Source organism: Centroberyx affinis, unplaced genomic scaffold (genome assembly GCF_046629955.1).
Source record: "Centroberyx affinis isolate AG114_WGS23_722 - 3 ecotype Tasmania unplaced genomic scaffold, CSIRO-AGI_Caff_v1 ptg001547l_1, whole genome shotgun sequence".
Lineage (NCBI taxonomy): Eukaryota > Metazoa > Chordata > Actinopteri > Beryciformes > Berycidae > Centroberyx > Centroberyx affinis.
The window spans coordinates 327,321-341,979 of NW_027280002.1; the positions used below are offsets into that span (position 1 = coordinate 327,321).

Genomic DNA, 14,659 nt, shown 5'->3' on the forward strand with positions numbered 1-14,659 from the left:
CTACAGGTTTCCCCCTGACAAGCACTAGCACCCTGTCAGAGCTCCATCAATTTCTTGGCATTGTCAGGAACTTTTTTTTTTCATGATGCATTTTCTAAGCTTCTATGAAATACTGTCTACTGGCTACTTGGTTGACAGCTAAGTGTGTGCGCATGTGTGTCTGTGAGTGGGTGTGTTGGGGTCAGTGTGTGTGTGTGTGTGTGTGCAAAGTTTATGCTCAGACTGTAAAATAAGAAGCTTGCTGTTTGTGTGTGTGCTGTCCTCTGGGACTATCAGGTAAGCAAAGAAGGACTGGAGATGATCCATTCCATGTGATGATCCATTCCAATTTACCAGTTAAGTGATGAGAATACATATGAAAATCATCCATGTGTCCCCAGTAGATTGTTTTCTCTGGTGCTCCATGCTAACTCTTTAGCAGACACTATTTTTGAGTGATAGTAGGCCACTTGCATTATCCGAAGTAAGAAGGCTCACCTTTTAGTAATAAAAAAGTTATTGGCTTTTATTAAATGGCCTGCAGATTCATACATTTTTAAAATGAAATATCCTGTAATAGCTATAATATAATAATAAAGCTGATATAGCTTTAGAGCTGCTACAAGTTCACATTATTTCACTTTTGAGATAATGCTAGTTACCTGCTATCACTCAACATAGTGAATGCTAAAGTGTTAGCATGGAGCACCAGAGCAAATTATCTACTAGGGACACATGGATGACTTTGGTGTCTATGTTCTCATCACTTCACAGGTAATAACCAACGGGCCATTCTCCCAAAATCTTTGGGTGTTCCTTCACAGGTGCTTTGGGCACCTAACCCAATATCTGACCAGAGGATTGGCACCAAAATCATCTCTGTCTCCAGTAGATAGTTCTGTTGCGGAGTTTGTGTGTTTGTGTGTGTATGCATATATGATGTTCATGTATGTATGGGAGTGTGTGTGTGAGCGTGTGTGTGTTTGGATAAAATCCTTTGCTGTATTCAGCGGACTGTTACTAGAAGGATTTCGGTTGTAGTAGATTATTGAGCCCGACACCAAATATTGAGACTTGATATAAAGTTTGGTATAGACAATGTATGTTTCTATGTTTGTGTGTGTGTATGAACACTCCCCCCTAATCCAAATACACACATATTTAATCTCTTTCGACCTGTTTGATCTCACACACTTCCACCCCCCCACTAAATTTCTCTCTGTTTCCCTCTAACTATTGCTCTCTCTCTCTCTTCCTCTCCTCCTTCCTCTTAAGCACTCTCTCTCTCTCTACTTCCCTATTTGTTACTCAGAAATTAAGAGATCAAGGGCGCTTGACTCACATTAGTTGTCCTCTAATAGCGCATGCTGTGATGACGCAGCTTCTGACTCATCGCTCACATCCTGCACAGAAACTTAAAATGTGCATATCAGACGCTCCACATCGTCCACAAAGAGCACAGAAACATAGAAGTTCGGCGACACTCACGGCAAATGTGTGATTTCCCCTCGTTCGGTACATTAATACAGTGTGTCTCGCCATGTCAACTTCCATTCCCCGCTCTTCCAGCTCATCTGCACTGCAAATGAATGTTATCTGGCCTCAAATGTCACACATGACAAAAGTGCTCGGAGCGCAAAGAGCGCGAGCGAGGATAACAGTTGTCTGCAGCACTTTTCCAGAGGGCAAAGGGAAAAAAAAAAACGCACACGGTCGGATGGAGAAAGATAGAGGAAAAGATGAAACAGAGAGGAAAAACAGAGAGAGAGAGAGAAAGAAACAGAAAGAGGAGGACTAGGCGGTGTAAGTCAGAGTTTTGTAGCATCCGGTTAGACACACAGCTCAGTAAACAGTGACATCTGCTGAAAATACCACACTCTGGATTCCTGCCTTTCCTATTGTAGTCCTACAGTATATTTAGCATTAGTATTAGTATTTCTATTAGTATTAATTTGCATTTCCACTACAATTAAGATGTTATTCTGAAGATTGTTTAAGTTTGAGGGATCTAAAATAGCTTTAAATAGTGTTCTCTAACCACACAAAGGCAGAAAAAACACCAATAGGAGTTATGTTTTTATCTTCAATATCTTGTCTTTGTTGTATTTTCTTCAATACATGATTTTCAAAGCAATTACGCGCCGCATTATCTTCAATACATTGTATTTATTGTAATTATTTGTTGTATTATCTTCAATACGTCCCGCATTGTATTTGTTCTATTCTTATCTACATGCTTTTCTTTGCTGCTGCAGTGATCTGATTTTTTCAGCCTGCAATGATCCAGTTTCCCCGCGGGGATCATTTAAGTTTCATCTAATCCAAAAAAAGAGTTTCCGTGGCATGGGTTGTTTTTTTAATACTTTTGAAACCCACATTAGCTGCCACAAACTGACAGTTGTTTTATCAACAACCCCGCGGCTAAATTCAGAAATGAAAGAAAAGAAAATGAACTTCCATGCAAAGTATAATTTTTTACTTTGAGTCAGAGGCTCCGCTTTTATTTATTATTGTTTTGCGGGGTTGATCTTTAGTCATGGACAGGCCGATAAGAATTGATTTGGGTTGGAAAGAAAATTATGGATGATAGAAATTTGACTGGAATTGATGCAATCAAGATCCCAATCAGTCTTCCATCTTCATTTCTACATCTCCATATACCATTATGTCTTACTTAAAGAAAAAGCAGTGACTGAAGCAGACAGTCATCCTGCAGCATCAATTTGATCCGACCGTTGTGTCTCTCACTTGTACTACTGGTGTGAGAGCCAGGATACGTTTTCGCTGAGTCTTGTCGCAAGGTATTGACTATTGGGTGTAGCTTTGGGTAGACACAAGTCATCTGTGTGTGTGTCTGTGTGTGTGTGTGTGAGGCATGAAGTATTTCTGTCCATTGTTGAATCAATGCTGGTGTGATTGTGTGAAGAGCTTCTACCTTTCTGAAAAGCACTTATCCTCTGACACAAAAGTTTGAATAAATTCACATTAGATCACTTAACAGTTCTGTAGAGTTTGCCTTTTTTAAAATCTGCTTTTTAGAACATTCCCTGCAAAAAAACATCCATTTTAACAGGCCGTTTAATCTGCTATCTACTGTTAGCTGCTGAGAAATTCCGCAAGCAACTGTGGCCAGTTGATTAAAGCAGAAGTTTCAGAGGCAGAATGTTGTCTGTTGTCAGTTTTAAAGATCTACATTTCTGACTTTAACTGGACGTTTGAAGAATTCTGCTTGTCTGGTTCTTTTCAGTTATCAATTTTCCCTCATTTTCAGTTTTCACAGTCATAAAAAATCCAGCACTTCACACTCTGTCATTCTTTTAGTTCGCTGTGTATTTCTCCATAGTCTGCTCTATCGAGATATAAACCCTCCCGAGTAAGCAGTGAGAAGTAAGCCGTTTCACTCCATTTAATCGCAAATCCCTGTGGTTTCTTTCTCCTTTTCTCTCTCTCACTTTCTCTCTGTTCCTCTCCCTCTCTCTTTCTGTCTGTCTGTCTCCGGCCTGTAGACGGCTGAGTGGCTCTCCTGGATTTCGCTGACGCCGCGCCTGGTCCCGCCTGGCCTCCTCTGAGCAGGATGGACACTCTGGAGTCGGAGCTGACCTGCCCAATCTGCCTGGAGCTCTTCGAAGACCCGCTGCTGCTCCCTTGCGCTCACAGCCTCTGCTTCGGCTGCGCCCACCGCATCCTCGTCTCCCACTGCGCCACCAACGAGTCCGTTCAGAGCATCGGCGCCTTCCAGTGCCCCACCTGTAGATATGTCATTTCCCTGAGTCCTCAGCGCGGACTAGACGGACTCAAGAGAAACGTGACCCTGCAGAACATTATCGACCGAGTACAGCGCGCCTCGTCTTCGGCCGGGCTACCGCTACCGCTGCCGCTGCCCACGCCCCACAGCGGGCCCAACTCTCCCGGCGAGGAAGGGAGCAACCGGCTGGCCCTGGTCCCCGTCAGCGCCGCCATGTCCAGCCCGGGAACGCCTCCGGAGCCGGTCCAGTGCCAGTTCTGCGAGCAGGACCCGCCGCAGGACGCCGTCAAGACGTGCGTGACGTGCGAGGTGTCGTACTGCGAGGAGTGCCTCCGCGCCACGCACCCCAACAAGAAGCCGTTCACCGGCCACCGGCTCATCGAGCCCATGCCCGACTCCCACCTGCGGGGGCTCCAGTGCCTGGAGCACGAGGAGGAGAAAGTGAACATGTACTGTGTCACCGACGATCAGCTCATCTGCTCGCTGTGCAAGCTGGTCGGCAGGCACAGAGACCACCAGGTGGCAGCGCTGAGCGACCGCTACGAAAAACTCAGGGTAAGAGGAGAGATTGCATTTTTCATTTTGAGAATGCGTTGTTGTTGTTGTGCCATTGTTGAGATCTGCTTTTATGTGAGTAATATGGGTATTATGGAGTGATTTGGGCTATGTTGAACGTTGTGAATATTGTCTGCATTTCATATAAATGAGTTAAAAACTCTCCTGCTGCTATTTTGAGAGAAGGGTCTTGATTACTTCCAATAATTTTAGATATACCAAGCTTAAGGTTTGGCTCGGTTCTTTATCTTACACATATAGTGGTATAAAAGATTGATTTTATGGGGCGCACCAGTGGATCAACTGGTAGAGCGCGTACCATTAAGGCTAAATCCTGTCTTCCTGTCTCTCTCTACTGCAACAGTCCAATAAAGTAGAAATGCCCAAAAAATAATCCTATATTCCAACGTGCAGCATGAAATTTTCTATTATCCATATTGAGGTATCTAACTCGATTATCAAGTGAGATTTTATCACCTCATGCTGACTCATTATCTCTGCTGAATAATTAAGCAATTAGCATAATCACTACACCATCCTAGTGTGCCAGGAGGGTATTCAGAGGCGTGCACACTGTGTGAATATGGAAAGTGTCATTAGTGACGGGGCATGGCGTCTTCGATGAGGTTGCAGGTTAACGAGCGCCAATTGCCTGCTGGGTGTAGGTGTGGTTAATTGAGCACGGCTGTTAGAATGTACTAGTAATGCCCATAGGGGTGGTTCATCTGTGTGTGTGTGTGTGTGTGTGTGTGTCGCATGTCACACTTGTGAGAGAGCATTTGGCTGAAAACAGGTTAAGATTCAGGCCCAATTAATCGATCCAACAAAACACTTTACGAGGCCATGGTGATTATCCCGCACATTAGTTAGACATTAGAGGTTTTCTTGCAGAACAATGAGCTACAAAATATGCCAAACTTTACTAAAGATTAATTTACCCAGGGAAATTTTGCAAAGCGAGTGGCTTTTGCAGCAATACCCTGCTGCACACTCAATCGAATAGTGTTTATTCAGCCTCACTAAACGGCCTCGAGTGAAATGGCACGGCCCAACTCCTGTGAGGAAACTGTTCTTTCCTTTAACCGGAGTTATGAAACACACACTCAAGTCTGAAGCAGTTTCTAATGTGTCCTCAGAGAGGCAGCTCGCCTGAAGTGATATAATGAAAGACGTAAGAAACAGAAATCGCCAGAAGTTGAGATGGTTCCAAGAAGAAAAGGCATGGCAAACTGATGCCTGTCCCTCACTTGAGACTAGAGTTACTCAGTATGGAAATAGCAGTTCTGTAATGAAACAGTTCTCTTTGAAATGAGAAAGACTTAAATAGTTTCTAGTTTCAGTGTCTGCTCCAGGGTATGTGGTGTAGCAGAGGGACCCTCTCCTCTTTCCTCCAAATTACACTTACATGTACAAAATATTAGGGACACTTTCATTAAGTCCACTGATGAGGTGAATCCTGGTAGACCCCATTATACCTTATTAATTTCCCTCATTTAATCTATACCAATCACAGAGGAGGAGATGTAGATAAAGAGAAGCAGGCGAGTTAGAGAATTATTTTTTAAGCTTTGAGACAATAGAGATGTGGATTGTACAAAAGGGACTGTACATTTTTGTTTATTTTACTGGGGTCACTTTAACACTATAAATATGGAATGAGCTTTGTCCACTTATTATAATGCAGAGAAATTTAGGATCACAAACCAAAAAAACGATTATTACAAAATATATTGCAAAATACTGTATGACAAGGACCTAAAATGTGAAAGGCAAAGTAATAAGATTTGCATCCAAAATCATGCTCTTTGCAAGCTAAATAGAAAATTTTAATTTGAAAAAGAGCAATTAAATTTGACATATTGATTGCTTCAGTCCCTCTCAGTAATTAAATGGCCTGCATCTAATGTAAGTGAAGACACGTGACCATGAGTACACTATAAGAGGGACACTTTAACTAGGTCAGACGGGACCCACTGCTACCCTCTAAGTCACAAGCCTAAAATCCTAAATTAGACACGGACATTAAAGATGAGACTATACAACAATCAGATATATTAAAAGGCCTCTTAGTAGTCAAGACTCCTTCAGGGTCTGAGCTTGTAGTGCTGGTCCGAGACGACTAGGGAGAGTCATCGGTCCAGCGCTGGACCAATGGGAGCGCCCGACAGCATACCGGGCAGCACCACATACAACTGAGGAGCATCCATAAACCTGTTCCTGGAACATCCCCCCCGCCACACACACACACACTAATTACCTTCCCCACTGGCAGCCATAAACAGCTACTAATGGCACCCAGTCCCAGATTGAGCACAAGTCTTGTGGCTTGTGGCGAACACCGAGCACCACTCGCCACAAAAAACAACCGCCCCGCTCAGCACTCCGCTCTGACCTCAGTTCCCAGAGTCTCTGACAGCATCTGCACTTCAGAACAGGTGAAGATAATTAGTCCTTCATTGACACACATAAAGCTACCAGGGCAAAGCAGTCCTCTCCTGCAACTATTCACTCACCCATAAAAGCTTACTTTTCTGGAAAATCCATCATCACCTCCGAAGATCACAATGCTGAGTTAGTTTGGCAACATCAGTAGTAGAGTGAAATAATAATCCTCATTATTACAGTAAGATATCTGATGTATTAAATAAAGTAGACCACCCGATGAGCTGGCAAGTATCCCAGCACTATCTACTCATTGCACAGCCTTCTTTACTCTTTGCCATTTCATGCAATGTCCCACGGCTTTGAGTGCTCCTTTAACAATTCCGTTCCCCACATCGGGCATCGGTGACTTCATTCTCTCACTGCCTCAGCCAGCTCATCGTCTGTGATATCAGATCAGCATTTTTCTGACTGGCATACACTTATTACAGACATTACTTCTGGAAATGCCATGTTGAGCAGCATGATGGGCCAGGACAACTCTGGAGGGTATACAACTACTTTCAATTTGACGTCGTTCCACAGTACCATCCCATTTAGTATGGGCAATATCTGCTAGTGGAGGTGAGTCACTGGGCTGTGAGAGATGTTCAGTCACGACATCAATCAGATACTCCAGACGATCGACTGAACCCCTTGGGAATACTAACATAGGTAGAGGCGGCTAGGGCACACTGCAGCAAACAGGAGACAGGAGGTACTCATAGTCAACAGGCAACCTGTTGAGGACAGAACTAACTCTTTCCCTGATCCTTCACAACAGCTGGTCTCTCTGAAATGAAAAGAATCAATCTAACTAAAGAAAATGCATGCAAACATATTCTGCACAGCTTTGATTTATGATCGTTCATTCATGTCTTGAATTTATTTCTTGTGGTAATAAAGAATGTGGAATATATGGATTGTGTAAACTCCTTAATTGACAGAATCTACAGCCAATCTTTTCTAGTCGTCACTCTGTCTCATGTGGGTTCGGGTTGATCCAAGTCTGTTACGTTTATCCTGAAACACAGACACGAAACCTGATTGAACCAAATTACCTGTCAAACAAACCAAAATCAGATTGATTGATGGCTTGTAAATGAACATCAAGACCTAGTCGTTCTGCAGTATGCTTGCTCTAAATCTATCTTGCACTGTTAACCGTTATGATAAAGAATGGGAAGTTTACCCCACATGAACCGCATGTGAGATCTATTGGGATTCTGAACTATTTGGATCTGTTTCTTTAGTTGTGTACTAGCTACCTACAGCGTATGCTGAAGAATCTGAGCTAAATCTGATTCAGGTTAAGTTTTGGAATGTACATTGTGCCCTAAACCTACCATTCAAATCCAAGTCCAGATGCATTATTCACTGTAATATTATATTACAATTACATCATACATGAAACAATAAATAAAATCCAGGATTTTGAAACATTTCACGCTTTACCAGCGCAAGTGAAGTGAAGCTGTGAAATTGTATGCCCTATTGAATATCCTAAATTAACATTTAGATAAGGAACTCTAATTGAAGCCTAATCACATTTTTAGGTGAACCCTTCGATGTAAAGGTAACCCATAGGAAATCAACATGCTTAAGTAATACTTGCCCTCAATTTCACTGAGGCAAATCCTGGAAAATTTGGGTTCGATGAGCCGTCTTCACTTCATTGTGGGGACAAGTGGGACATGATGTTGTCTCCAAAGGATCAAAAGGATCAATGTCTAACTTCTCTTCACCATGGATAAATAGTAATAGAAATAATTACTTTAGAGCTAACTGTGCATGGAACTATCAAGTTCTCACATGACCATTCAAAAATTCATCCTGCTTTTTCTTAAAGGGTCACAGAAGTTATTATGGTCAGATCTGTCTTTACGTGTTTGTGTGTGCCTGTGTCAGCTGTAAGTCCATATTGGTCAGATTGTTATTACGCACCATATTATTCTGGCTTTGTTGTCATTGTTGATGGTCCTCTGTGTAAGTGGTGATAACAAAAACCACAATATAAATAGGTACCGGATCACACATATTTAGAGGCATGTTCACAATATAAAACAGTGACATGAGAACCATTACATATAATATTCAGACTGAATTATATGTTCTTTCACATTTTAGCTCTTTGTCATATTTTGCAATGTCCATTGTTTTGGGTTGCAATAATTGGTTTTTGGTTTGTGATAATAAGTGGACAAAATTCATTCCATATTTAGAGACACACGATACATGGGCCCCTCTATTATTATGCCCCCCCTCTGCAGGTTGCAAATTGTTTCTGAAATTGTTTCATCTTCCAAACACAACATGCTAGGTTTGGTGTCTTTTGTCAGCAGAATTGATGTGTGTATCCGTGCAGTTTCATCTTGCATGTTTCAGCAATTACAAGCACAGAATAATTAGCAGGAAAAGTACAGGTCAGTGCATCCTCTAATTATCATGGTTCTCTCTGTTCTCACATGCTCACATGGCGTAACATATTGCCCCAATAAGCAAACAGAAGACCATAAATGTACTCTACCTCTGAGATGCATTATAATCAGCATTATGTGTCATACTGGGAATTCTTATTTGTTTACCTCTCCACCGGGTGTGCTCATCAGGGACACAGGGTTGTTTATACCTATATGACAATACACATGTGCGGTACGGTACTTGTGTATTTCCATCCCCCGAGAAATATGGAGAAGTCATTTCGACATAAAAGGTTGCATGAGAGGGAACAAATGCGAAGCACAGCAGCAAGAAGCATGTGAGTTAACCCTTTACGGCCGTAACACCCTTGTTTAACCCGTTAAGATGACTTGAGCTTGCTTGTTGCCTGGGGGAGTATTTGTAGTTAAAATGGTTGTACTCATGCTTAGCACGACTTGTACTGTTGAATGCTGAACATCTGAATGAAGCAGCTGGGGAACTTCAGTGTTGCTGTTTGGAGAGGGGAGAATGCTGCCTTGCCCTGCTCAGATTTTGCTTATTTCTTGAGAGCTTTAAGTCCTTCATGTCCAATACAGAAGATTACTATTACCATATGAAGACTTCAAACTCACATATTTTGTGGAAATATGCATATGTATTATATGCATTTTGGAGAAAAATAATTGATGGAAGTTCAAGATCATTCCGCATCTATGAAACACAGAGGATCTAGTTTGTTAAAAAAGTGGACATAAGTTACCTATACTGTCCTTTGAAATAACCCTAATTTGTTGTCAGGGATCAATGAAACTAATCTCTTGTGTACTCCACATAAGTAGATCAACATAGTGTAGGCATTTGACATAAGCTACTGTACTTGGTGAGGACGTTGGGAGCAGATGGAGAAACAAAGTGGGTATACATCTGATTCATAAGCCTTTGAGCGTGCACACACACATGCAAAAGTACACACACATCAAAATACATGCGCTCACATGCACACAAAAGCATGCATGTCTGCACACGCATGCAAGCACAAACCCACATACAGTAGACACACACACAAACGCACACCCACATACTGCACCACCTTTCTCACATACAGACACACACACACACACACACACAATATTAACCTTTGCCTTTCCTGGCAAACGAGGCCAAGTTAGAGGGGATTTGACCTGCTGTCAAGCCCTCCAAACCCTCACGCCAGCCAGCTGGCACATGCCGTGATTATGATACGCATCACAGGTTAAGACCCTGTTGGCCCCGAGTGACCCCCAAACACTAAGAGCATTTGGCCAGAGCAGCAGTATTAAAGGGAAGGGCATCCTCTGATCGCAAAGTACATTTAAAGCTGCTATATATGCCATGTTTTGACAATAACATAACAATAAATAAATACATAAATACATTATCCGGGTCTGTCTGTCGGAGCATGTCTAAATCCTCTTGTGTGCCTGAAATTGTTTTGATGATCAGGGTGTTTTGGGGCCAGTGGTGAGCTGAGTTGTGGCTGTCAAGGTGAGGCTAGTGGCCACAGTGCAGGGAAGCCACATGCCACAAGACACACACTTCAAATAAACACAGTAATCTTGACAAAAACAGTAATCCCATAAATCCATACGTACTGTAAGATAATTGTGTTAAAATGTTAATGGTACACATTAGCCTTGAGACAAAGAACAATAGCCTATAAGTCAGTTTTAAGTTCCTGGAAGTACATAAACTGTTTGGTCTTTAGCTATCATTGTAAAAAAAAGAAAAAAAGAAACGCGATATACAGTTTTAAGGTAAAGAAATTTGAAAACCTCACTCATCTGAAAACTTAAAAACTATGACTCCTCAACTGAATGATTCATTTAGAGAAAACTAACACTTTAGATTAGGCAACACATATTAACTATTAACTATGGGTTTTTCATCAATAGTTTAATAATTTCCCTGTAATATGTGATAATATAATATATATAATAAGCCTCATACTGAGCAAAGCAGACTAAAAGCCCAATTCATGTGCAACAACTTCCTTACTGACTGTTGTAAGCACTAATAAGGAGGCTATTGAGGGAAAACCCATAGTTAATGGGGTATACTTGTAGAATACAATAGTGCAGAATAAGGTGATAATAAGTGGCTCGTAATGACTAATAATGAACCAATACACTACTAATATGCATGTTAATAAGCAACTTATTAACAGTTAACGTGTTACAGAGAAAAGTCACTTTTAACTTGTCTCACAGTGTAACAGTGTAACTGTCTGCAAGACAAACTAGACAGCTCAGCTATGCTGAATTGCGTTGAGCCTTTGGAAAGATTTCAAGTTTTGTGGTAAATGTTTAGTCTTCTGACATCTTAACTCATGACAGAAACAGGGCGCGAGATAAAATGAAGTCGCGATCTAAGCTAATTACCCCAGGAAACAGCTCAACCGCCATGCAATATTTATACCAAACAACATGTTTGATTTTTAATTCATAAAAAAAGAGAACTTTGGGAAACTTTTTCTGAGAGAGAGAGGAGGTAGAAGCACATAAGCGTGAGTTGGGGGAAGATAATCCATACAGGGGTAAAACTTGCTTTTGAATGTAGTTTGAAATACTTAAAACACTTGAGGTACACATGTTTTTCTTCCACTCCGATATGATTTTTTCCCCCATTTTGGAGTCTATTCAAGAGTCTGACAAGTTGAAACTTTTTGACCAGATTTTCCGGCCCATTTCATGCATATCACTTCTTGCCCTGATCTGCTGGAATTTGAGATATCCCCCCATTCTGCGCAGGGAAAAGAATATCAGATGATTGGAATAGTTTCCTTTCCTTTTTTTTTTTTTTTTTTTCCCGTCCAGTGGCAGCGGCGGTGTGTCTGATAAGAGCCGAGGAGGTTATTGTGGGAACACCCATCCTTTTTTCGGAGATAAAATTACCCAAGTCACGGGAAATTGACGGAGAGGGCGGGTTGGAAATGGCTTTTAAGGTCTTTCGGGTCTGAGTCTGAGGAGAGAAAAAAAAACAACTTTGTGACAACTTTAGTTTCGAATCCATTTTTTTTTTTTTTTGTGTAGTCAGCCACATCTCTTTGCTTTAATCATGTGGATTGAGGTCTGTGACTGCCGGAGCACCGCACTGTGGATCGTTAAGCACCAACCAGCACAATAAAAACGCTAACGCACACAAAACATTACATTTGATGAACAGCCTCCCTGGAATAAGAGTTTCACAGGATGAGAACAATCTTTATCGCTTCTTTGTCCTCCACCTCTCTCATTCTTTCTCTCTCTCTCTCACACACTTATGTACTTACTGCCTTGCTTATGATAGTCCATCCCATCCAATAGTGACTTCCTTGGTGACTTAACTCTCCGATACAACATTATTGCAGGTATTTGACATAGATGTGTGTCTTTTCGGGTGTTTTTGCTCTTCTTTTCCTCTTTCAGCATCTGGTCTTGACCTATTTGACATGAGGCTTGAGCAAAATTTCAAAAGCATATTTTTTTAAGCATTCACTGGGTCTAGGAAAGGGTTCGTCGGACTCAAAAGTGTGTGTCGAACTTTGATGTTAACGCTGGCTGTGCAGCATTCTAGCTTGATTGGAGATGCGGATGAAAAATAGTAGTGCACAGTGCAAAAACCGCATGATTCTATTGCACTCGCCATCTTTTGTCTCGGTTTATGTCTTTTTCTTGCTTTGGGCACCTCTGAGTCAAGGCTCACTGTGTCAGCCCCACACACACACACACACACTTTCCAATTTCCCCCATTGCAGCGTTCCTCCCTTGCAGTGTTTCCTTTTTTTTCTGCTGTGCTTTTCTTATGAGTCAGGGCTTCGGCAACAGACATCTCTCTCTCTCTATCTCAGACAACACACACACACACACACACACACACACACTCAAACCCATCAGTCACATTATTTCCATCTGATGGAGGAGGCTTTGTGGCAGGGAAACTGAATGTAGAGCAAACAAACAGGTGCCCTCTCTCAAATGCGGAGCGGCCATATACAGTGACGCCTGTGTGGGAGGCAGAGACAGATACATGCGTGAAGATGGATGGATAGAAAACACAGCAGCAAACAAATAAATAATAAATCCGAAGGTGACAGCTCTCTCTGTGGCTTTCGCACTGTCACCGCCTCTCTCGTCCGTCTGCTTCCTTTTTCTTATTTTCATTTCGGTCTCTCTCTCTCTCTCTTCAACTGTCCGCCTTTGCTCTCTCTGTACCTGTCTCGCTGTCTCCGTCCTCTCATCTCTCTCTCTCACACACACACACACGTATACAAGCATTGGGGAAAAGAACGGCGTGGCAGCAGAGCCTGGCTTCCAGGGAACGCAACCCTGCTCAGTCAGAGGAAATCTTGAAAAGATGTAGCTCCTCTGAAGTTTTGGGTTGAGTTGCTCACCTGTCTGCATCTGTATGTGTGTGTGTGTGTGTTTGCATATCAATAGATGGTACAGTGTTGAATATACACTACCAGTCAAAAGTCTGGACACACCACGTTTTTTTTTATTTTGACTATTTTTCACATTTTAGAATAACAGTAGAGACATCAAAACTGTGAAATAACACAAATGGAATGATGCAGTGACTAAAAAAGTGTTAAACAAATCAAAACTATCTTATATTTTAGATTCTTTAAAGTAGCCGCCCTTTGCCTTGATGGAAAGGCAAAGGCTTTGGAAAGAAATTCATACATAGGATCAACTTCACTATTTATATTTGCCTAAGAAACACATTTCAAGCATTTCAGCATAAGCCTTTAGATCAAAATGGCTTTAAGAGAGGTGTGTTTGACTGTAGTGGTGTATAGTGATACAACTTTTTTTAGGCTGAGATTACAGAGACATTAGGTGATAAAACATGCAAAATGTGCCTTGGTTTCACAGATTCTCACTGAATAATATAAGAAGCTCTGTGAAACTTCAGATCTTAGTGTGCTACAGCTTTCTATTGATTAAGTGCAGCTGCTGTGGAAGGAAACAGCTTCCTTTTGAAGAAACTCTCCACAACTGCCTCCCAACACTGTCAGCTGACCACACTTCAGGAAAAGTCCACTTATTTTTAGAAGTGTATTTACATTTCAAGCGAACCTCGCTGCACCGCCTCTCTCCCCGCAGTCGAGTCTCTGGGGAATTCATTCCAGTGTATGGTTTATAGTCGTTTAGCGATACATTAGGACCGGCAGGCGTTAGCGTTCCCCTAACTCTGATGAGGTGCGGTCGGCCAACAACGCCTATGAGAAAAATCATTTGCGTTGGTTTTGTTGTTGTGGTTTAAATGCACTTAAAAAAAATATCTGTTGGAAACATTGGCATTGTGTGTGATTGTATTCAGCAGCCTGGAGGAGAAACTACAGTTCAAGAGGGATTCAACCCATACTGTTGGACTGAAGGAATACTGATATAGCCATTTTATTCATTAAACATCACTTCATATATGTGTCTTTACACTGAATTTACACAATGTTAGGTACATCCTCCTGATATTGAGTTGCAGCCCCTTTTGCACAATCAACATCTCAATTGTCTCAAA

At 41.8% G+C, this 14,659-nt stretch overlaps 1 protein-coding gene across 3 annotated transcripts in view; it reads left to right on the forward strand.

The window, feature by feature from the left end:
* Positions 1–3,538: 3,538 nt before the first annotated feature.
* The window catches only part of LOC139650829 (E3 ubiquitin-protein ligase Midline-1-like), a 34,698-nt gene continuing 23,577 nt past the window's right edge, over positions 3,539–14,659 (forward strand). Inside the window, exon 1 of one of the 3 annotated variants that reach the window (XM_071527609.1) lies at positions 3,539–4,279. In XM_071527609.1, coding sequence (XP_071383710.1) covers positions 3,554–4,279 — 726 coding nt within the window. In that variant the 5' untranslated portion in view covers positions 3,539–3,553. The remainder of the gene's footprint in view (positions 4,280–14,659) is intronic. The other 2 variants (XM_071527606.1, XM_071527608.1) reach the window with 2 other exon arrangements.